This window comes from Siniperca chuatsi, linkage group LG15, assembly GCF_020085105.1.
Source record: "Siniperca chuatsi isolate FFG_IHB_CAS linkage group LG15, ASM2008510v1, whole genome shotgun sequence".
NCBI classification, from domain to species: domain Eukaryota; kingdom Metazoa; phylum Chordata; class Actinopteri; order Centrarchiformes; family Sinipercidae; genus Siniperca; species Siniperca chuatsi.
In genome coordinates, this window is record NC_058056.1 from 20,017,227 (window position 1) to 20,041,963 (window position 24,737).

Sequence of the window (24,737 nt, forward strand, 5' to 3'; positions counted from 1 at the left end):
GCCTTAAAGCTGGCTGCCATCGGTGTTTGTGTGTGTATGAGAGAGATTGAGAGGCACTTTGGAAAAAAGGTCTCAGAAGGTAATAACTGGGCCTACACCATATGATCAGTTGAAGGCCAAGTGACATTACAAGATAAATCATCTATCTTCCTGTAACCACAAGACAAATGTTACTACTGAATTATATGTCGTTGCTGTTGTATTCCGACACTTCATTTCCGTTTCTACTTGTTGGCATGCTGATGAGTAAAATAGGAAATATAGTCATCTTAGAACAATGCTAACTTAGGTAAAACATTGATTTAAAAGTCAAAACTGTGCATTCAGGTCCATATATCTAGCATTTGTCAAGAAAATCCACTTACAGCAAACCCACAATAAGCTTCTGAAGAGACATTTCATTCTTTCAAATTTTGAAAAGCCACCATGTTTTTATTGAAATGATCCAATGTTAGAAGACATTTAATGGGCTTCAACTTAGTGTCCTTCAAAACCAAGAAAACAAAAATCGATCATTAAAAACACTCCAATAAGTAACAAGTATGACCGCATACATTGTCAAATAAATATTTGCACCTCCTCTGATGTAAAATGCACCATTTCCACTTATAAATTAAGGCGGAATGCAGTTTATTCCAACTGCCCCTAAAACAAATTCACTTGCATCTTTCATGCAATTCCAACCAGACTGCTGAGAAAACTAAGCAGTAACATAACGTCAGTAGAAAAAAGAAATTATATTAAAAAAAAAGATGACAGTCCAAGACTACAACAAATTTACCTGCTTTGGGCAGTCATGAAATATTGCACAAAGTTCAGGATTGGGACATAAAAATAACATGGAATAACATGCTAAACCAAAAAGCACTTTAAAAACCCAAATCTGAAGCTTGTGATGGGAATACTCCTTTCAAAAGGGGCAAACAGATTAAAGAGGCATTAATGAAGCATCAGGGGAATTATTGCTGGAAAAAAGTTTTTAAGTGAATCCTAAAAAGTGTTAGCAGGTACTGTTCTCAGGAATCATTTGCTACTTGTAACTATCACCAAGTGGTTCCTTTGTTCAATTTGTGGTCATCTTAAAACAAGAACAAGTACAGTACCGATGCTAATGCGCCACCGTTCAACCACCTTGGAGAAAAAGACAATCTACCAAATTCATCACTATAAAAAGGTGAGCTATGATATGCCAATTATCTTCTGGGTAATATAATAAGTGTCTCACTGAGCAAGTAAACAAAGCCCTCACTAGTTAAAAGTAATCCCCATTAGACAAAAATCAGAGCAATGGGTTTGGGTCTAAAAGGCCTAAAGCTTAAAGTGAATGGTGTATATTTATTTGGCGTGTTTAAATATCAAACACAGCTGATGCACAACAAATCTGGCTTCACTGACTTCTACACTCGAGCCAATAAATCAAATTTAATTTAAATGTAAAATCGCCCTCCCCAAACAGCTGGGTACCAAAAAGCAGATTTACTGAGCCAGATGTCAATAAAATAAGCCTGACTTTCAACTCACAACTGCTGAAAAAATGACCGTACCAAAAGTGCCAGCTTCAACTTGCTAATTATGTTTCTCTTCAGTGGTCAAACTTATAAAAGTGAATGCTGTCATGAAATGTTTGCAGGACAATCACTTCCCTTCAAGTTTTTGTGTACCGGTTAAATAACCGTTTCTCAACTAACATTGGTCCATATATTGTTAATTTAAGCCTGTTTCAGACGTTTAAAAGCCTCCAGTGGAAACACTTTTTGTAACCGTCTGTTTTTATTTGACATGGGATCTTTTATCGTCACTGCAGATTTGCTACTAGAAAAACTTATAGAACAAAACTCCAAACCAAATCTAAAAAAAAGGTAAATAAAAAAAGAAACAAACCAAACAAAACTTTCAGCAAAAAGAAATAAAATTTAATGGTTTATGCTCAAAGTGAAACAACCAAAACAAAAGGAAGAAAAGAAAGCAAATCTAAACTGAAATAATTAACAAAGGCCATTAATTTTTCTCCAAACTAGAGATTCACTCGTTAAAACAAGTTTGTAACTTACAGTGTAACAAATAAAAATCTATGCCTTCAGAAAGAAAAAAAAAATGTTCCAAACTAAAATAAAACTAATCAACTAAAAGAAAAAAACAAAACAGCAAACTGAACCAAAAGTGATGCTGCTCTCAATCAGCGTCAGATATAACCTTAGTACCTCTTCAAAAAAAACAACAAAAAAAAGGTGTAAATTTACCTTGTGAAAATCTGCTCAGAAAAAAACTCTTCTGGTGTTATGGGATCAAATCTTTCCCTGCCTTTGGTCCATCTTGGTTCCCTACTCTTTGACTGGGGTTCATATTCACCAGGACTCTCCTGAAATACAAGTTATAATAAAGACACTTTACACAGGGACAACAAAACAAAAAGATTTCCCTCCAGAGCTCGTCATGTTTAAAAGTGTTAAGCTGGTACGAGGGTGAGCAAAGTCATAGATTAACATCAAAAAGACTGATATTCATAGTAACCTAAAACAGATTGGTTAAAAGTGCTTTGCTCTTGGATTGACTCGAGACAGTGAGTGGTATTGTAGGTCTATGTGTCCACTGGATGATAATTTAAGGCATCTATTTCTACTTATGATGAGGATCCAGAACAGAGCACTGCTTTTCCAAAAATGAAACAACCACTGGCTACAGGCAAAATATTGTTCTTCACCTCCTTTACACTAAATCATCCGCTAAAATCTCAACACTTTGAGAACAATTTGCAGGGCTTTCCTTACGCTCCATATTTTCAGTGCACTGCTAAGAACCATTTGCCTGCCTCCTCTATCTAGTCCCAACAGTTATACATGCAACACATACAGACAGTATTTTAGCTTTTTAGATAATTTTCAAAAGTTATCTTGGGGGTATCAAGGGATTTTGCCCTCTCCATCCCCTCCCTAAAAATTAAAACTACAGAGTGTCCTCAAGCCACAAGCAAGAGTATAAAGATGAAAACAAAAAAAACAAAACAAAACCCACTCTTTTAGACAAGTACAAAGGTGCAGAAGAGTGAACATCTCATTTAATTCTGAATACACTAAAACCCAAACAGATGTGTCAGACTTTGCAAACTCATACTTCTGCTCTCTCCAATAAAAGCCTGACGGATGTCATTTCCATCTCTCCTCTACACCCGATTGTCCAGCTTTCTCTACTTGTGGCCCTTGCTGGTCTTAAAGGACACTTGCAGTATCTTGTCTCCCAGCCGGTAGCCGTTCAGGCTGGCGATGGCCATGGCCGCCTCCTCGTAGTTAGTCATGGTAACGAAGCCGAAGCCCTTGCACTTGTTGGTGTTGAAGTCTCGGATCACCTTGACGTTGGTGACGGCACCAAAGGGGCCGAACATCTGCCAAAGGATGCTCTCGTCGGCATCCTGGCCCAGGTTGTAGATGAAAATGCACCAGCCGGAGGTGGAGTTCCCAGGGACACTGACACCTCCCATGCTGCCCATGTGATCAACACCCATGGGGGAGAACCTAGAAATGAAAATGTTTAGAGTACTTGTGGGTTTATCAATAACACTGAAACCGAAGTCTGTCACTATCACGACAGTTTCTTTAACAATATAAAAGACATGTTAATTTTAGGGCTGCAACTAATGATTATTTTCATTCTTAGTTAATCTGTCGATTTACTTTCTGATACATTTAAGAACCGTTTCAATCACTGGTTTCAAAACTTCTTCGGTCAGTCAATCCCCCTTTGTCTCTGATGTGTAAATTCATAAAAACCATTATCAAGAACATGAACTGCATGTTTCTTTCCACCAATGTTTCTCATTTTCTGGTGTACAACTGAAAAAGGCAAGTTAAACTTGGACCAAACTGAGCTTAGTTATCACAGGCCTAAAAGTAGTCCTACTCAGTGTATTTAGACATTTACAGCTTCTCTCACCTAAACCGCTGCGCCTGGTGGTGTAAGGGCCCCCCGAAGCGTCGGGACTGGTTGTGGTAGAGCTGAGAGATGAGCTGCGTGTTCTTCACCTGGTTTGGGTTGGCAGCAAATTTGACTGTGATTGGCTCAGAGGCTCCAGGCGGTTTTTGGCCATTCAGATTTTTGACAGCATCCTCTGCCTCTGCCCGCTTGTCAAACCTGATAAAAGCCACCCCGCGGGACGCACCTAGGTATGGGAGAGCAGCTATTGACAGGCTATTCTGATAAAAGCAGCATAACTACTGCTTTTTTGTCAACAAAGGTGCTATTTGTTATTGAAGAGAATTTTTGAAAAGTAAGGAAGTCATTCACCTGTCGTACCTGTAGCCTGATCAACAAGTACTCGGGAGTTAATGATGTGTCCATAACGTGAAAACATGTCCTCCACGTCCTTCTGGGTCATGGACTTTGGCAGGCCGCTGATATATAGGTTGGCATCCTTTATTGTATCAGAGCTGGGCCGTGCGTATGAAACCTGCCAACAGGAAGCAACAATTGTCTGATTAAAACTCTAATGATACACATGTACAAAACAAAGTAACAAACAAACAAAACAAAAAAAACTATCAAAAGTATGAGTACTTAAATCTATCAAACTGTTGACATTTAACAATTGTTTGGATTTACAAGGGTAATTATATCAGGTGTTTATAAGTTACAATCATCAACTCATTCATCTGAAAGGTTTTGTCTATTAAAAACAACACTTTTGGACACTATAAAAGAAAACTAAAAACGATCTGATAAGCAAACTGTCACCTAAGTGGTTTTAGGTATTAAGTCTTCCGTCTGAGCAAAAATGAGTGGCGTCAGAAGCATCAAAGAACACTACAGCAACAAAAAAATTAAAATCAAACCGAAAAGGTACTTTTTAGGAATTAAATACATTGAATTTGACAGAATGTGTCAAATAAAATAAGTAAAATTAAAGTCAAACTCAACAGACATGTCAGATAGGGCAGTAAGTGAGCTGTAAAAGCAGTATCACTTCCTCGGGCTGACATGTACTAGCTAGTTAGCGGACAGCACAGGAGCCAAAGGAGAGTTATATGACATGATAACTTTGGTTTGAGAATTGTAGAACACCTTATTGCACGTTACCTTGATAGTTTTGGACTGTAGCCTTAGTCCATTCAGTGTACTGATAGCTCTGTCTGCATCACTAGGGTTAAGATAGTTAACAAATCCGTACCCTAAACTGTGGCCTAGAGAAAAAAAAAGGAAAACAATAAAATAAAACAAAAAAACGTTGTATAGTTAAAAAAAATCTGCAAACAAATAAATATTTAAAAACAAAAACAAATCTTAACATTGCATGCTAGTCTAAACAAACAAACAAACAAACAAACAAAGAAACTGTCTACAGTTAAACAGGGTTGGACTGGTTGGAATAAATAAAAACTTTGTGGTGGTGAAAAACTGAGCAAACTACTACCCAACTCAAGCAGGTAATCAATTTGGGATACTGTTCAAATAAAAATTGCATTATAAAAATCACTGAGAACAAAGGAGCCAGAAAACAGGCCTTTAGTGGATATCCTGCCAATAAAGACAAGGTCATTTGAAAATGAGTGATAGGACAAACTATTCTCTAAATCATAATGCTGAACCACCACTGATATACTCAGTCTGTGTTAAGTCTGTAACACAAATCCTCTACCATTTAAAAAACAAAATCTCGTGTTTAAGCGTCGATCTGGTCTGTCACAGGTCTTATCGTTTCAGAGTGTAGCATACCTGCGACTTTGTCTCGAATCAGCTTGGCAGACTCCACCTCTCCGATGCTGCTGAAGAGGCTCCGCAGCTCGTCCTGCGTCATGCTCTGAGGCAGGTAGTTCACTATCAGGTTGGTCTTGGCGTCCTTCCCCTCGTCCCCTCCCATGTGGTCTTCATAACCATTAGACATGTCATACACCTCCTGCAGGTCGGCCTGGTGGGCCGAAAAACACAATAGCAAGGTAAGCACACAGGGTACGCAGAACAAGAGCTGAAACGATTAAATAACTACTTAATTTCATTTTTCAAGCAAACATGGCAAACATTTACTGGTCCAAGCTTCTAAAATTTGAGAATTTAATCTTTTCTTTTTCAGATACGATAGTAAACTTAATACATCTTTGGATTTTTGACTGTTGGTGGAATAAAACAAGCTGAATATGTCATCTTTGGCTCTGGGAATATATAATGGGCATTTTTCACAATTTTCTAACATTTTACAGATAAAACAGTTAATCATTTATTTGATAAACCATTCAGTAGATTAATCAATAATGCAAGAAATTATTAGTTGCAGCCCTACATGTCTTAAAATATTTTGCTGCACAAAAAGACTGATTTCTCTCTAAAAACACAAAAACAAGTTCTTAAAAGTTGTCCACTCTTTACCTAGACAAGGAATAAGAAAAGAACAGACACTAAAGGAAATCAATTCAAACACATTACTTTAAAATTAAAGTGTAGTCAGCTGTTCAGTGGCCAGCAGCACAAAGTCAAAATAGAGTAAATCAAACAGTGCCCCATGCACTTCCTATAATTTATATTCTTCAGGCTTCACTGGCCTCGCCTCTACGCTGCTACCTCAAACAACCCCATTACATCACTGATAGGGATACAGTAATACACAAACCAGAGCATACAGCTAGTACAATAACAGTCATGTGCAAATCACTATTCAATAGAACATTTTAATTTGAAGAAATGTTGAATGTTTTCCCCACCTCTACTCTTTAAAAAAAGATGAGTCTGTTTGTGGTTAATCTTTCAAGCATTAAGCAAATTTATGAAAAGCACAAAGAATTATCAGTCAAGCAGAGGAAACAGGGACTACATTTAGTTTAAGCACAAAAAACTCCCTTCTCCAGGGGTAGTACTTTCCAAAGGTTTAGGAACTTATGGGGTGGAGTTTGCAGGGTTGACTGTTGCTGATTGGTCAAACACAGCAGCTGCTTCAACTTATATTGTTAACAACTGCTTCATTCATAAAAAAGGAAATACAGTAGTAAGGATATTAGGATGAGGAGTACACATTTCTTGTTGTTTATTAACATTAAAAACAAAGTAAGGCTTTGTTGTCGGCTTCCCAGCTCATTTAAAAAAAAAAAAGAGTGAGAAAGAAAGAGGAAGCGTGAGTGTGTGTGTGTGTGTGTGCAAATGGGCCGTGAACACGAGTGAACAAGAGATTGGGGGAGCTGTGAGGAGAGAACAAAGCAAGTGAACAAGAGAAATTAAACTTGCTGATTCATGGCAGTTACTTTAAATAACCATCGAGACAGACTTCACAGACTAGCTTTCAGTCTCCTTTTCTTCCTCTGTCTCTTTTTCCATTCATTCATTCCAACCAACTCAAACCTCAGTGTCACAACACAGTAAATAAAAAAAAATAAACAGTGTTGTCCTTTCCTCGTGTTTGAAAATTACGTTTAAATTGCGGAGCCGTTTTAAAACAGTCATCCTTCTAATTTCCCTAATCTTCATGGTTCTTCGAATGCATGGGGAAACAAACAATAATGTGCAAATGGGACTTTTAGTTCCTAGTTCTTCTGGTTCCACAGTTCCTGGTACTTTTTGGTGGAAAGGGATAAGAGTGTCCATGCAGTGTAATTACAGTTTTTAATGCAACAGAAAACCTGGAGTTAAAAAGGTTCCATGTAATGGTAACTAATTACACAAGCATGTAACTGGATTTAAGATGCAAATTGGTCTGTAGTGATTTGCACTAAGCCAACTTGACTTTTAAACAATGAAATGTAATGCAATATAAAGGCCACACACATTATACATTAGCAAAGTAGGTAACTTAACCCCAGATTACCTCAGTCACATGTCTGCCTCCAGTATAGTCTGACAATCAGTCTAAAGGGTCTGAGATTAGTTTAGTTAACAAGGTTAAGTGCCCACAACAAGAATGGAGCCCGACTTCAAAATACTTTAAAAAAAAAAAAAAAAAAGAAGAAAGTTGCTTCCACTATCTGGTCAGCAGAGCGTGTCCTGTTGGACACATTTGCTGGTGGCTGAAATGGGATCAGGCGTGAAAGGGGAACCAGTCCAGCAGTCAACCTGACAGAGCTCCATTCAGGCAAAAGAAGGGTTGTGATTGTGTATTCTGGTGGGTAAGATACACTGCCTGAGAGGATGAATGAGAGTCCTGTATTAAACCAGTAAACATGGGCATAGCCGGTGGGAGTTGGCATGCATGTGTGTTTTTGATTTCTCTTAATGCTATCTCACTTTTAAAGAACATTAAATCATTAGTACAATCACACATTTATAACAAGGCTGTGCCCCATTTTCAGCATGAAGTCAAACTTTATAGTGAGTCTCTACATATCCTGCAGCCAGATTTGTTAACACAGGCGCAACTGTGATTGCTACCATATAACAGGAATTAAGTATTCAATTCTTTATCAAACACCTCAACATCTAAAATATCTGATCATACTGCTAACATTCAGTTGATAAAGCCACAGACTGTAGTACTGTTTGAAATTGGAGTTGAGATCTCATACTCACTTTCAAGTACTTAATGTGTCCTCGACGAACTGCCATGAAGACACTTCACTGCTCCTGAGGCTGGGTGGGGATAAGACAAAAATCAACTTGGTCAATGTGGCAGGGAGCAAAAAAAGCACACTTCTAAAAAAGGTTTTTCTGGTTGAGTCATTGCTTTAATTTCTGTTTTAAGTAGCACCAAGTTCAATGCAGATGAATGATGCTACAAAGGGGTGCACAGACTGTGGAAATGTCCCACACAATGATAAAAGGGACTGTTTATTAGTACTGGCTCCTTTCTTAAGTGATCAGTTTGCACTGTTGTGTGAATCATTGCACGCTTACATCAAGTACAAGGCTTGATAACGTTCATCATCTAACTGCACTGATAAGCCACTGTATATCATGAAATTACTCTGCATGTAATGTGAGACACCTATGTTGGTGCAAGTCGGTCAGTCTCACGTGATGGCTAAATTAGAGAAAACAGGACATGCACAGAGATGGCCAGCAATTTCCTCACACACCTCCAGCAATGCAAAAGCAGGATACATCCACCTTTTTATTTGCAATGTACAGTTTACCAATTTGAAGGGCTTATTATTGTTGTTGACATAACCGCAGTGTGATCATGGTAAACATGAATGGGAACCTCCCGATGAAACAAAACAATGACTGTCAGAAGAAAAAAAACAGGCGATATTGGGTCTTCACAACCAGGGCAAATTTTAAAGAAATTTAAAAACAATAATTAGAAGAAGTCTTTTGCACCAGTCATCATTAATGTCTCAAAAATATATTCCTGAGGACAATAAAAGCAGTATATTTTCTGTATGACAACCATTCTTTACGAAAGCATTGGTCAATAACAATAAAGATTGAGAAAGTATGGGTATACTGTGATGAATTTCAATTCAGTGGTACTGCTACGTTTTTAATTAATGAGCACCAGTACTCCTAGTGGAAAAATAGTCTTGTGTGCTAGTATTTTGTATAGCGTCCAGTGGAAAGGGGAGCGTCAAAGCGGAGCTGTCTGGAGGCGGGTTGGGTCAAAATTTGGATGTGCAGTATTTGAATGAATAACTGCGAAATATTGCGGCTATATCAGCCGGTTTCACCACAATTTGTCCTGCTTTCTCTGGATGAGCAACCTTGCGCTTGAATTTCATTAGTAGCTCATACTGAGACAGCAGCTGAAGCTGTCAGAAAATCGACTGATATTTCACCAATATTTTCCAGTGCTACAAATGGGCGACATTGCCCTCAGGTTAACGTCACGGATTGCGCCAGCAATCATTGCTAACATTAAAATTACTACAGAAATTGCCTAATATTGTATTCTGCAACCACAAACTCCGTTTTAATGGTTCACTTGTGTTTATATCACTGGTCAACAGCACATCAATTCACAAATTGATCTCTTACGTTAACTCGGAAACGTGCAGAGGCCTGACTAGCGTTACTAGCAAGCTAGCTAGCCAGTTGCATGCTCACTCACTTCTCTTGTAAGATAGGTAAACATATGTCCAACCAGTTCGACAAAAACAGAGCACAAGGTTATTATTCTAAGATTCATTGCATATAAAAAACACAGCCACTCGCATTACGTAAAGGAGATAGATTACGTGGCGGTCTCTTGCCGGCTAGCTAACGTAGAGCACCGTGCCCCTATTTTGGAGAGCGTCGGATCAACGCATGTCTGTCCCCGCGCCTAAACCCCAGCGGCCTGCTAACAGGCCACGGAGGCTAGCGTTAGCCACCGCTAGCTAATCAACGGCTCCAAGGGCCGTGAGAGCGGCATGGCAGTCATTCGCATTTGACAAACCTACTAACATCGAAATATCAAAATATACAGCTGAGAGGCTTCAGAAAACATATGCCAACATTTTAAATCTCACCAGCTTTTAGGGACAGTTTCTGTTTCTGCTCTTTTCTCCTATTTTTTCCTTTCTTTGCGACGTTCACTTCCCTCCAAGTCGGCCTCACGTAGTAAAGAAACCGTGGAAGGAGCTACGTGACTAATCCCACCACGCCCACTCGCGTCCAGCCACGCCTCTGCAGAGGAGACAGCGTGGTCAACATCCACGGTCAACATGCACTACTAAAATATTGCTAAATGGTGTTTTTCTGAAGTTCCTTCAAAAATTTAGGGCTCCAATCCATGTAAAAGAATATGCTATTATTTGGGATGCAACTGCACAGATCATTTTCGGTTTGTAAAGAATTGTAATCTCATAGAGACTAACAGTGTTGGCTCTATCAGCATTTTTATTGGATAATAAACCAGTAATAGGCACATCAGATATACTTTGAACTAAGTTACATTTCCTGCAGCAAAATGATTTTGGTCTTCTATATTTGGTGTTGTAGGCCTACAGTGGAAAAAGGCTTGCTGCAACATAAATACTGCATTAGTCATAGAGTTTGCCCTGATGTTCTGATTGATCTGTTTGCCCTTTAAGTAAAAAAAAAAAAAAAAAAAAAAAACTTAACATTGTTTAATCTCCTTCTATACCTTAAGACTTTTCCAAATTTTATGAGAATAAAGCATTGTTATAACAATGCTTTATGGTGATTTCTGTTTTTTTCACTTTCATTAAATGTGCAAGCCCAGTTTGTGGCAAAGGTAGGGATGACAATTTCAATACTTCTCCACATATTGGGCTTTACTAAAGTCAGAAGAAGAAAAAATATTTTAGGTAAAAGTTAACAGATTTTGCAATTATCAATAGGCTAAAGTAATCTAAACTTAAATTTTTTTTTGGTTGAGGTGGTCATTATGCTAAAAACAAAGAGTAGAGTGCGATGTGAAGCTTATCTTAACACAAAATAGAGGAGGATGTTGGCTAATCACTGTGTTCAGGTGTTCAGGTTCAGGTACCGTGTGATGTGCAACCAGTATATATACATACTAAGAAATGTGTGTATTAATGTAAATACAAGGGACAAGTATTCAGATCATGAAGCATGCAATGCAATTGTAAAATAAAGTAAAAAAGTGCTCTGTGTACAAAAATAACATCAAGGATAATACAATGTAACCTTACACAGACATGAACCATCATATCACATATCATGATTTGTTTAACAGAAACCTTCATCAACCTGATGGTAACAACTCCATCCATCCATCCATCCATTTTCTACCGCTTGGTCCCGTTAGGGGTCGCGGGTGACTGGAGCCTATCCCAGTGACTTTGGGCCTTAGGCAGGGTACACCCTGGACAGTGGCCAACTCGTCGCAGGGCTAACACAGACACAGACAAGGACAGACAACCATTCACTCTCACATTCATTCAATACGGGCAATTTAGAGTTATCAATTAACCTACACATGCATGTCTTTGGACGGTGGGAGGAAGCCGGAGAACCCGGAGAGGACATGCAGACTCAGAGAGATTGCGTGATGTTGGTCTGGTCCGGGAATCGAACCCACGATCTCCTTATTGGGAGGCAGGAGCTTTAGCCGCTCTGCCACCGTGCACCCGGTAACAACTCATATTCACTAAATAGAGAATCTGATACATCACTAAGAATTGTTTGCCCTTTTATTACCACTCAGCAATATCATACAACATTGTTGAGTCTACACATAAATAGACTGAATGGTGCAACAGTATATTTAAAGTAAGAAACAACTTTCTGTGAACCATCGTAATCTATTGGGTGTCAGAAATACCAATAATTAACAATAGTAACTGCATTGCACCAAATATCTTTCACAACTTTAATGTTAGATGTCTTGTAGTGTACTGAAGTAAACCTGCATTAATCTGCAGTAGTGAGAGTGCCTGCAGCTCAGGAATAATTATTCTAACAACAGTCCCAATAATAATTTGATGAACATTTACACAATATGACATACTATGTAGTATTATAATATCTGTGCAATGCTGTCCTATCTGTCTTATCTGTCGTTAGTTTTTGTCCAGTACTTGATATTCCATCAATGGTTGGTCCTTCATCAGTTGTGCCACCGTCAGAAACAAAACAACCTGCATGATAAGAGGAAAGAGAGGAGAGGGGGATTCTGGTTAACTGCCAAATGAAACAATGCTCAATAATGAACTTCTGAAACTCAACAGATACATTTTTTCATTGGAATAATTAAATGCCACAGTACTGTGTATACACAATATTGATTTATGAAAAAGCATTGTATAATGCAATAATTCTGACCACCAGCAGTTGTGTTCATCCAAACTTTATTCCTTTAAAGTACCCCATAAATGAACAGCATAACAGTGCATATGATGTTTAGAAGGTGTAGAGGACGTTTTGTTGGAATGACTTGGTTCAGAATTATTCATATACTATAGCTGTATAAAGCAAAACTTACAGTATGAGCAAAATAGTCGTCAATAATTTGATACATTCCAAGGAGAAAAATAGCAGCAATGCTTGTTTTTCCTAAGCCTACCCCTGAACGTCGTTTCAGGTCTGTTTTTAACAACTCACTTAAAGATGTACTAATCAATATTTTTACTTTACCAATGGCTCAAATGACTATGTCTAATGTGAGAGTCGCTTGTAGTGAAGAACCCACAGAGAATTATTGGCCAACTTGACAGTTGCTCTCAGCTCTACAGAGCTTTTTAGCCTCTTTCAGCTCATTGTTTTGGTTTAACGATTCACTGCTCTCATCATCCTTGTTTCAAGTAACTGTTTTCAGTGAAATAGCTCTGAAAAATTCACTGTACTCTGTATAGAAACGTTTAGTCAAATAATCTATTAGTTGATTGACCGAAAATTAATCTGTAACAATTTTGATAACTGTTGCACACTGGACCAGTGTGTAGGATTTAGTGGCATCTAGCAGATTGAGTGAGGTTGCAGATTGCAACCAAATGAATACCGCTCGCCTCACCCTCCCCTTCCAAGCATGTAGGAGAAACTATGGTGGCCGTGAAACTCTCGAAAAACGTGAAAGGCCCTATCTAGAGCCAGAGTTTGGTTTGTCGGTTCTGGGCTACTGTAGAAACATGGCGGTGCAACATGGCAGCCTCCCTGGAAGGGGACCCGCTCCCTCTGTAGATATAAACGGCTTATTCTAAAGTAATGAAAACACAACGATTCTTATTTTCAGGTGATAATACACTACTGAAAACATACTTATGAATATTATATTCCATTTCTGCCATATTCTGCCAATAGATCCCCCTAAATCTTACACACAAATTAAAGCTAATGTTGTTCTTTATATGCTGGATGTGTAAATAGGCCACTGTTTGCTTACACATTCGCTAAAACAACTTTCTAAGGTGGTAATATGTCAATGTTGTGTATACAGCTTGGCCAAAATAAAACGAAAAAAATAATTAATGCAACTTTAAAGAACCACAGATCTAAAGTAGCAAAAGTCCCTTTCTATCTGTTTTGTTTTTCAATCAGGGTGCATTTTGTATCAAGTGTATACAAAATATTCCGAAAATGTTATGAAGTCTTTCACACCTCCACCACAAAAACCAGTGGGAAGCCCCAGATGATAAAACCCAGCACAAACTGTAAGGACATCTCCACCTTCATCTGGCAGCCCTAAAAGAAGAGAGAGAAGAGAAAGAGAAAGAAAAACCAATCAGACATTCACGCTGGAGCTTTTTTATGTGTATGAGTGTTGAATTTATCTTGATGTCTACCTGCACATAAAGCTGCCATGGCTGGTCCACAGTGCCATTGCAGGAGGGAAAAGTAGAGTTGCAGCAGCTGTGAGGAACCAAGAGTCCTCCTGTACGGTCAAACCAAGAGGTTTCCAACCAGTCTCTGTAGTCATGGACACCACAACACTGCAACTAACAGGAACCAAAAGACAAAACATTCTACTATCAATCAGAATAAAATCTTCCAAAATAGATCAGTTCAGTTAATGGGAGAGTTTTTGTAGGTAGGACAAAACATCTGTGATTGCACCATAAATTCATGAATGGATTATTTAAGGCCTGCGGTTTGGGTTGAGATGAGGTACAGCAAATGAGGACCAAGTATCACAGCTGAATGTAGTTTGAGACACCTGTCAATCAAGACAAATACCTCGCAAACATACCCCTCTTTAAGCCTCAATATCCTCTTAAAGGAAAAATACATTTCCAATTTGCAATCAAGGGAAGATGGAAGATTCTCATTTTCAAGAAAGCATTTAGTGGCCATTAGAGAAAGTGCAACCCAGCGTGTTTATAAACTGGCTTCAACAGACAGCTTTAGTTGTTTCTGCTTGTTTTCATGTCCCTGCTACTTGCAGTCTTTTGCTTAAACACATTATTGGCTATATTGGTATTCTATTCAGGTATATGCTGCTGCTTTGGATAATTTTCATAATGTTGTAGACTTTTTGAAATGGTACATAGTTTTTACAAATTTTGCACACCAGATACAAACATGCTTGGGGTATGTGAATCCCTTTATGACCCAGTTCACATGAACACACACCTCCTCTTGTGTAGCATCCACAGTTTGAGAGTTGGGGTCCTGGCTGCTGCCTGTGTATTTCTGAAACACTCCACTGAGGGGAGCTATCTCTGAATCCAGCTAAACAAAAAGGAAGTCAACACAACAAACATAAACATGTTATTTTTTTCCAGAATAATCTGCAGTGTCATGAAAACACAACTGTCCAGTGCACATGAGTTTTTGTTTAACTTGCATACCTTCGTATAGTGAAAATAAGCCAACGCTGAAGCCGTACTTTCCAGACAAAAGACCAAAACTAGCAGATAAACAAACTGGAGAAGAAAACACTTTATTATGTACAGTCCAAACACTGATGCACATACCCACATTCACACACACACACACACACACACACACACACACACACACACACACACACACACACAACTTTACCAGTCCCTGCAGAAAAGTGGAATCCCTGAGGCTCAGCCAGGTGCCGAGGCACCCGCTGGCCAATAGGAACACAGCGCTGGCGAGAGCGAGGACAGCTGGCAGAGTGATGTAGGTGTGAGAAAAAAATAAGCTACTCTGTCTGTATTTCATCAGCAGGTAGACTCCACTCAGGCCCACCACCAACCCCACTACCTGTTAATAAAAAAAACAGAACACAACAGACAGTGTGTGTGCAAGACCATCAGTCTATTAAGACAAAACATTGCTGCATGACTTTGTGACATATCAAGCTCTCAAGGACCCCTCGCCAGCCCCCCTTTGACATTCCTCCATCCTTTTTTGAAGGGACACATAATTGTTCAACAATGTGGAAAATATGTTTGTTTTTCTTGCCAGGAGTTAGATGAGAAAATCAGTACCATAATGATACTGAGGGGTAACTGCATCCAAAAACTCGAATAGTCACAACACAACATGTTATAAGCTTATTACAATAGAACTGAGTTACATGAAAAAAGAGGGAATCAAATAATATAAAACTCATAAAAGAAAGAAAAAATACAGTACAGTTCACATTATGAAATGAAGTAGTGTGTGTGTTAAAGATATCATAGAAAGACGGCCAATTCATCTTGAGATATGTGTGCGCTAATCTGTTCGGTGTTCACTGTACTTCTACTTAGTTCCTGTCTCCAAAAAACACGCGCAAACATGCATTCCTGTGTCACATGACATCAAGCAATGCATGTATATTATAAAGTATAGGGCAATACATTCGTACACAACAAATAGAGGTGATTTATTCTACTTGGAGCTCTGTTTTATATGATGAGTAAATATCGATCATTTGTATTTGGTAACTTCATTAATCATCATAAATAAGATCACTATTGGCAATTTTTAGTGGCAGAATACAAAAACGATACAAGATGCTGAGAACACGGCAACACTGATAAAGTCTTACATACCCATAGAAGTTGACACATCAACTGAAGTATTGTTTTTAAAGCGTTTCTTCTCTGATCAGTCATTTTCAGACTTGCCAACGAGCGCGCAGTAATGGACGCAACCTGCAGATGCGCTAATGCGAAGATGGCGCAATCATAACTGAACCATGAAGCCTTTGCGTAAAGAAAATTAAATCTGTTTTATTAAATGAGTGTTGGAGGCACGTGAATTTTTATAGCGCTGTAACTCATTAAACTTTCCTTCCGCGATGGCCAAAGACCAACTTCCCCCAAAGAACGCGGAAGCATCAAATTTTCTTGAGGGATCATACATGAACTGGTTATAGGTGGAATCAGCACTATGGTCTCTATAGTTATATGACTCTAAGGAGGAAGACCCCTGCACAAGACCTGACATCCTGTGTATGATGTGCAGTGATGTTTCATTCAAATTGACTTGAAAGTACGTTAACATTTATCTGTGTCTGGATGTGCTTGTGTGAGATGGTAATGAGACGTTCGATGCCTGTTTGCAATCCTGGATCTGATCAACACTGCCATCCAGCGAATTTAAGCGAAATAACTACAAAAAGAGACGAACAATTATATCCAAGTCTGGAACAGGGCGGCAGTGCATGGTCAGTGGTGAAATAAATAGGCCTATTCAGTTTTTTTACTTAAGTAAAAGTAGCCACAATGTAAAAACACTCCTTTACAAGTAAAATTCCTGCATTGAAAACTTAACTCAAGTAAAAGTGCAGAAGTATCAACAAAAGCAGAATGACACCTGTTAGTGTTATATTTTTATATACAATGTTAATTGATTGTTATAGCTGATGAATTAACATGCAAAGAGCATTTTGGTGCATCATGGTGAAGCTAATTTAGCTACGTTACATACTGTTGAATCTATAATAATGTCTAATATTTTATTAACTGATATTATATTGTTTGTCTGTAAAATCTTAATCTGCAAGGTAACAAATAACTACACCTACATAACCAATACAGCCACTTACCTTTGGGCCGCAGATACAGGTCACTCCCATTCAAGACGAACCTTTGTGCTAACTTGGGTACTTGACCCCATTTGTTATTTATTTATGGACATTTTATGCACACTTAACTGCACTGGTGCATCTTGTTGCATTTGTATGTTGTCTACTCTTTATTTGTCATCTGTCTGGTTATGTAATGTGTATGCACTGACTTTTTTACACAAATGAAGTTCCTAACAGATAAATAAAGTTATTTTGATTTGATTTTGATTTGAACAACAGCTGTTAAAACAAATGTAGTACAGTAAGAAATATTTCGCAATGAAATGTAGTGGAGTAGTAGTATAAAGTGCCAGAGAATGGAAATACTCAAGTAAGGTGTCTCAAATTTGTACTCAAGTAGACAACATCACATGATTAAATGTAATTATATTCCACCACGGGAACTGGTTGGACGATATGAAGAATTATCATGTACATTGTCTTTATTTAACTTTTCAAAAAGGTTCATAGCACTATACTTTGTGCCATGAAGTTTATAAACAGAAAATATGGTGAAGTTGTTTTAAGAGTGTTAATGTGATTTAATTTGTGCTTGGTGAGGTTACTGTCAGCTCTGTGTTCAGTGGTCTGTGTCAGAGTCTCTTCTTCTTCAGCAGCTGCAGTCGGTTCCTGCTGTAACAGCTCAGTGTCTCTGCAGTCTGACTGAGGGAGGTTTTTGTACGACGACAAATCACTGTGTGAACACTGGGCCACTGTGGTAACTCTGACAGTAATAAACTGCTGCATCTTCAGTCTGAACTCCGCTGATGGTCAAAGTGAAGTCAGAGCTGCTTCCACTGCCACTAAACCGAGCTGGTGTTCCTGATTCACGAGTGCTCACATATTTTATTAGAAGCTTTGGAGGCTGTCCAGATTTCTGTTGATACCAGAACATAGCCTCATCTCCATCATCATATGTGTAAACAGCTTGGTTGGTCTTACAGGTGAGAGTGACAGTGGATCCTGGAGTAGATGTCACTACTGGAGGCTGAGTCACCGTCACCTGACCGCTGCATCCTGCAGACAAAAACAAATCATTCATTTATCAGCAGAACTAAATGAGAGAAAAGGCAGCACATCATGTTTGAAATGTTGCTGAGTGAATGAACCTGTGAAACAGCAGCAGGCCAGCGTCCAGATGAGGATGGTGATGAGAGTCATGGTTGTTGTGGTTTCTGCTGTGTTGACTGACAGATCTGAGTGCTGCAGTGTTGAACTCACAGGACTATAAACCTTCTCAGTTCACTGCAGATCAGCTGACGATGCAAAGCCTCCTCTCTATGGAAATGATTTCTCTGCTCTCAACAGACTGAAGGCAACGTGGGACACAAAATCAGGAGGAATACTGCTTGGATTAACAAAATCTATGGTATTATTGTGATGGGAAAAAATAGATTAGAAATAGAATTGAGGATGTTCAACGTTTGGATTAAAATGGTGTCACTGTGGTTGGTATGATATGTTTATTTCTTTTCCTATAATCACCTATAGGGTACATTATACTTTTCAAAGCTTCTTGTTATAGACTTGCAATTCAAGATTTTTGGGGGAAAAAATTGTTTCTCTTAACAGTCAAATACGTTAAGTAAAATAAGTATTAAAATACAAATATATTAAAGTGGAAATTAAGTGTTTTTTCTCAACAGTTAAAAGTTACAATAAAATAATTACAATTTTCTCGATTCATGAAGAAATTTGAAGCCACATGAGTTAAATCATTTTGTACATTGAATAAATTATTAATTATGCAGTTTTACCTGAAAAAAAGAGTTTTCAGAGGATAGATGCTTGTTCACAGTGCAGGAGGTTTTTGTACGGCCACTTAATGAGTTTGTATCACTGTGGTGGACTTTTGGTGGAGGAACCAAACTCATCTTTCACTGTAAGTACCAGAGGTTTATATTTTCTACAACATAAAATTATATAATACATTTTGCATGATAATGTGATGAAACAAGACATTATTTTGGAAAAATTTACATGTTGTGGATATTTTTTACCTTTATGAAGCTCGGCTAATATTGAAGTTTGACATTAACATTGTGCAGATTAAAATTCTTCTTGTATCATAGATGAAGTTATGGAAAAATATATGCCAAAAAACATGAATTTTATTCTTTTTTTCAATCTAATATTAGTTTCACAAAGGTTGGTTGCAAAATTTGCCTGAGGAACATTTTTAAAATTAAAAACATAAGTTTTTTTATTTATTTTGAAATTGAAAAAGTTATTAGGTATAAAATCTAATGTGGATGCTGTTAAAACATTAAGTGAGTTTATATGAACATCCAGTATCGCTGTAGTTTGCGTTCACAGTTCGTTAGTTTAAAGTGGTGAAAAGGAAGTGAAACAAACAGATGACAAAGTCTTTAAACTGTATACAGACATTACAGTTTTTTAAACAAGAAAATAGTTGCAGGGATGAATTCTTTACTGAAAAACATTATAAAGCAGATACGAACATTTCATTTGATGATCCTTAATTGAAAGTTTTGATTACATTTCCAGCTAAATCATGTTGCATATTATTGTCTAAATCTCAGTGATTTCTGATGAGTGCCACAGTATAGCTTCCCATTCCTCACCTCCTCTCCTCTGTCTGATCACAGTATCATGCACACAGCCGATCCACAGTAGTGTAAACCTCTGTCATGTATTATAACTGTCTCCTGTTCAGCTGTCTGTCCTACAGTGGAAGTTCATCTGCTCCTTGTGTGTCTCTGCTCTCCCCTCCAGCTGGCCCCATGGTCAGGCCCTCAGTCTCTCTGCTTTCCCCCTCCTCTGAGCAGCTCTCTGGGGGCTCGGCCACGCTGGCCTGCCTGCTGACTGGCTACTCTCCTCAGGGAGCCGTGGTGAGCTGGGAGGTGGACGGTACAGAGGTGACAGAGGGCGTCCTGACCAGCTCAGAGGAGGAGAAGGGCGGACGCTACAGCAGCAGCAGCACCCTGAGCCTGAGCCAGGAGCGCTGGATGGAAGGAGAGCTGTACTCCTGCAAGGTCCTCCATCATGACCAAAGCCAGACCCAGACCCTCCACAGGAGCCAGTGTAAGGGCTAGAGGGACTGGCTGAAGCCCGGGACAAGAGCTCTGTGTGGGGGGGAGCAGGAGGAACTAACCTGCTGCTCTGATCAATTTGAGTTTTAACGTTTGCAGAGGAAACTAAAGCTTTGTGTGACAGAGAACAACACTGCTCTAAAGTGTTGGACAACAACAACCACTTAGAGAGTAATGTGTGTAGCTCAGCAGCTGGATGTGAGTGTGCTTAATAACTGTCATGTTGATGATTGATGTTTTTGCTAATAAAGCTTTAACTGATAAATAACTTTATGAAGTGTTTGGTCTTTTATCTTCTGAAGAGGAGTAAGAAATTCAATGTTTTTTTTACTTCAGCTGATACTCCTCTCTGTGGAAAAAGAAATGGTTTGGATTGATCATGTAAATATTAATATCACCATTGCTTTTTATGTGGAGTTACTGAAGTTGATATTACATAGTATCATGATAAAAAACACTTGAACAATCAGTTTTGTGAATATGTGATTAGGCAACATTTGTCTCTATTTCCGACAGTAAATGTGAGCAGAATGTGATTTGGCGTCATTGGATGTTTAACTAATTTAATAGTGTGAATCTGTAGTTTGTGCTTGGTGAGGTTACTGTCAGCTCTGTGTTCAGTGGTCTGTGTCAGAGTCTCTTCCTCTTCAGCAGCTGCAGTCGGTTCCTGCTGTAACAGCTCAGTGTCTCTGCAGTCTGACTGAGGGAGGTTTTTGTACGACGACAAATCACTGTGTGAACACCCAAGCACTGTTTATGTTGTGTACACTCTTACAGTAATAAACTGCTGCATCTTCAGTCTGAACTCCACTGATGGTCAAAGTGAAGTCAGAGCTGCTTCCACTGCCACTAAACCGAGCTGGTGTTCCTGAGTGAAGCTTTTTCGCATATCTTATTAGAAGCTTTGGAGGCTGTCCAGATTTCTGTTGATACCAGTGCATATAGTCATCTCCATCACTGTCTCTGTAAACAGCTTGGTTGGTCTTACAGGTGAGAGTGACAGTGGATCCTGGAGTAGATGTCACTACTGGAGGCTGAGTCACCGTCACCTGACCGCTGCATCCTGCAGACAAAAACAAATAATTCATTTATCAGCAGAACTAAATGAGAGAAAAGGCAGCACATCATGTTTGAAATGCTGCTGAGTGAATGAACCTGTGAAACAGCAGCATGCCAGCGTCCAGATGAGGATGGTGATGAGAGTCATGGTGGTTGTGGTTTCTGCTGTGTTGACTGACAGATCTGAGTGCTGCAGTGTTGAACTCACAGGACTATAAACCTTCTCAGTTCACTGCAGATCAGCTGACGATGCAAAGCCTCCTCTCTATGGAAATGATTTCTCTGCTCTCAACAGACTGAAGGCAACGTGGGACACAAAATCAGGAGGAATACTGCTTGGATTAACAAAATCTATGGTATTATTGTGATGGGAAAAAATAGATTAGAAATAGAATTGAGGATGTTCAACGTTTGGATTAAAATGGTGTCACTGTGATGATATTACATAGTATCATGATAAAAAACACTTGAACAATCAGTTTTGTGAATATGTGATTAGGCAACATTTGTCTCTATTTCCGACAGTAAATGTGAGCAGAATGTGATTTGGCGTCATTGGATGTTTAACTAATTTAATAGTGTGAATCTGTAGTTTGTGCTTGGTGAGGTTACTGTCAGCTCTGTGTTCAGTGGTCTGTGTCAGAGTCTCTTCCTCTTCAGCAGCTGCAGTCGGTTCCTGCTGTAACAGCTCAGTGTCTCTGCAGTCTGACTGAGGGAGGTTTTTGTACGACGACAAATCACTGTGTGAACACCCAAGCACTGTTTATGTTGTGTACACTCTTACAGTAATAAACTGCTGCATCTTCAGTCTGAACTCCACTGATGGTCAAAGTGAAGTCAGAGCTGCTTCCACTGCCACTAAACCGAGCTGGTGTTCCTGATTGAAGCTTTTTCGCATATCTTATTAGAAGCTTTGGAGGCTGTCCAGATTTCTGTTGATACCAGAACATAGCCTCATCTCCGTCACTATATGTGTGAACAGCTCGGTTGGTCTTACAGGTGAGAGTGACAGTGGATCCTGGAGTAGATGTCACTACTGGAGGCTGAGTCACCGTCACCTGACCGCTGCATCCTGCAGACAAAAACAAATCATTCATTTATCAGCAGAAATAAATGAGAGAAAAGACAGCACATCATGTTTGAAATGTTGCTGAGTGAATGAACCTGTGAAACAGCAGCAGGCCAGCGTCCAGATGAGGATGGTGATGAGAGTCATGGTGGTTGTGGTTTCTGCTGTGTTGACTGACAGATCTGAGTCCTGCAGTGTTGAACTCACATGACTATAAACCTTCTCAGTTCACTGCAGATCAGCTGACGATGCAAAGCCTCCTCTCTATGGAAATGATTTCTCTGCTCTCAACAGACTGAAGGCAACGTGGGACACAAAATCAGGAGGAATACTGCTTGGATTAATGATAACAAAATGTATATGAGCAAGAAAATTCAACTATTTTCGAATATTCCATTTTAATAAAAACTTTGAATTATTTGCTTAAAAATGTTCAAAAGTAACATTCGGTCAAGTACAACTTTTAATGCTCAAAAGATAACATCAGTAGTTTAATTTTTTTTTCATTCATTCATTTTGAACATTCAAACTGTTTTATAATTTAAAATCTGATGTGGATTCCTGTCAAACACAAACACGATTTTATCAGTAAATGCAGCTTCTCTTTGTGTTCGCGGTTCAGTCATTTGACATGTAGTGAAAAGGAAGCGAAAGAGACAGATGGCAAAGATTTTAACTGTATTCACATGAGTGTTTCAGCTCTGTCAGTTTAAACAGAAGAAAATCATCACAGGGAAGAGTTATTCACTGTCACACATTATGAAACACAGATGAAGATGTCATCAATAATCATTATCAATCAACCTTTTTAGTTGCATTTACACTTGAATCATGTGTCTGATGGTCTGATACTGAGTGATTTATGAGTGCAGCAGCAGCAAGTTATTCTGTTTTATTTGACAAAATATAAAAAATTAGCAGTTTGTCATTTGTCTTTATTACCAAGCCTTCACTCTCATTCCTTTGTCTTTCCTCCCCCCTCTCTTTCCTCCAGTGGGTGTGGTGCGGCCCACCCTGACCGTCCTCCCCCCCTCCACAGAGGAGCTGCAGCAGGGCAGTGCCACGCTGCTGTGTCTGGCCAGCGGGGGCTTCCCCTCAGCCTGGAGGCTGGGCTGGAAGGTGGGGGGCAGCAGCAGCTCCTCAGGGGTGTCACACAGCCTGGAGGTCCTGGGGAGGGACGGCCACTACAGCTGGAGCAGCACCCTGAGCCTCCCTGCAGACCAGTGGAGGAAGGCGGGCTCAGTGAGCTGTGAGGCCAGTCTGAATGGACAGAGCCCTGTCACTCAAACCCTGGACCCTGACCGCTGCTCAGAGTAGAGCTTCAGCAACACTTCCTGTCTGGAAATGATGCTGCTTCTTTGGCAGAGATCTTGATGAAGCTACAGATCTCCTCTGTTCAGATATTTCTGCAAGTTTCACAGCTCTCTACTCAGTGTTTTAGTGTGCATGTTGCTTTCTAATACTGATCTTCTGCATATTCTTCTTTATGTTCATCCATCCATCCATCCATTTTCTACCGCTTGGTCCCGTTAGGGGTCGCGGGTGACTGGAGCCTATCCCAGTGACTTTGGGCCTTAGGCAGGGTACACCCTGGACAGTGGCCAACTCGTCGCAGGGCTAACACAGACACAGACAAGGACAGACAACCATTCACTCTCACATTCATTCAATACGGGCAATTTTTTTTTTTTAGAGTTATCAATTAACCTACACATGCATGTCTTTGGACGGTGGGAGGAAGCCGGAGATTTGAATTGGGAATTGGGAGGCAGGAGCTTTAGCCGCTCTGCCACCGTGCACCCCAGTTCTTTATGTTCATTACTTTTCAAATGAAACTGATTATTATTAGTTTCACTCCAAGAGAATCTCAATCATCAAAAATGTGGCATGAACATTAAACCATCATTAAATAAAACTGTGGATTATAATGAGTCAGTGTCTTTGTATTTCTTTTAGAATATATTCATTATGAAAAACATTGTCAGTATCATACCTGACATTATCCTATACCTGATAGTACAGGAGATGGTTGTATATTTATTACTTTGAATAGAAAATTCTCCATTTTGAGAATGACATCATTTGGATTTTCAAAATGAAGAGGGATAAATTGTGAATTTTAGTTTCTGCTTGGACTGTTGTTACATTAAATTGTTTTGTGCAGCTATCAGTAGCGACACTGTTAAATATTTTTGATATCAGTGTCTGTAGTCCAACAAGAATTTCATTTCCCTGCTTACTCATAAAAAGACTGAATGAACTGACCAGAATATAAGTT

General features: G+C 39.1%; 2 protein-coding genes and 4 gene segments (V, D, J or C); 2 read left to right on the forward strand and 4 right to left on the reverse strand.

The window, feature by feature from the left end:
- The window catches only part of LOC122862382, a 41,577-nt gene extending 20,978 nt beyond the window's left edge, over nt 1–20,599 (forward strand). The window contains 2 exon segments of the V gene segment in view: nt 19,123–19,160; nt 20,015–20,599. Coding sequence covers nt 19,123–19,160; nt 20,015–20,334 — 358 coding nt within the window.
- Nucleotides 1–21,595, reverse strand: part of LOC122862387 — a 38,466-nt gene extending 16,871 nt beyond the window's left edge. Inside the window, 2 exon segments of the V gene segment in view lie at nt 21,073–21,394; nt 21,487–21,595. Of these exon segments, the coding sequence occupies nt 21,073–21,394; nt 21,487–21,538 (374 nt within the window).
- Nucleotides 1–24,737, forward strand: part of LOC122862379 — a 48,497-nt gene that overhangs the window by 19,073 nt on the left and 4,687 nt on the right.
- Nucleotides 402–10,502, reverse strand: elavl1a (ELAV like RNA binding protein 1a). 2 transcript variants are annotated; one of them, XM_044167844.1, is made up of 7 exons: nt 10,353–10,502; nt 8,476–8,535; nt 5,704–5,896; nt 5,068–5,171; nt 4,288–4,441; nt 3,928–4,153; nt 402–3,509 (listed from the first exon to the last, which is right to left on the reverse strand). In XM_044167844.1, the coding sequence occupies exons 2-7, from the start codon at nt 8,509–8,511 to the stop codon at nt 3,185–3,187; spliced, it is 1,038 nt and encodes a 345-aa protein (XP_044023779.1). In that variant the 5' UTR covers nt 8,512–8,535; nt 10,353–10,502; the 3' UTR covers nt 402–3,184. The 2 variants fall into 2 exon arrangements, with proteins under 2 accessions (XP_044023779.1, XP_044023778.1); XM_044167843.1 differs by having other exon boundaries at nt 4,279–4,441; nt 10,353–10,501.
- On the reverse strand, nt 11,985–16,528 carry tspan37 (tetraspanin 37). Its single transcript, XM_044167846.1, has 7 exons — nt 16,260–16,528; nt 15,292–15,483; nt 15,096–15,170; nt 14,878–14,976; nt 14,091–14,243; nt 13,906–13,989; nt 11,985–12,449 (listed from the first exon to the last, which is right to left on the reverse strand). The coding sequence occupies exons 1-7, from the start codon at nt 16,320–16,322 to the stop codon at nt 12,372–12,374; spliced, it is 744 nt and encodes a 247-aa protein (XP_044023781.1). The 5' UTR covers nt 16,323–16,528; the 3' UTR covers nt 11,985–12,371.
- Nucleotides 22,105–22,739, reverse strand: LOC122862388. The segment is given in 2 exon segments: nt 22,105–22,462; nt 22,555–22,739. Coding segments are annotated over 2 exon segments (387 nt in total).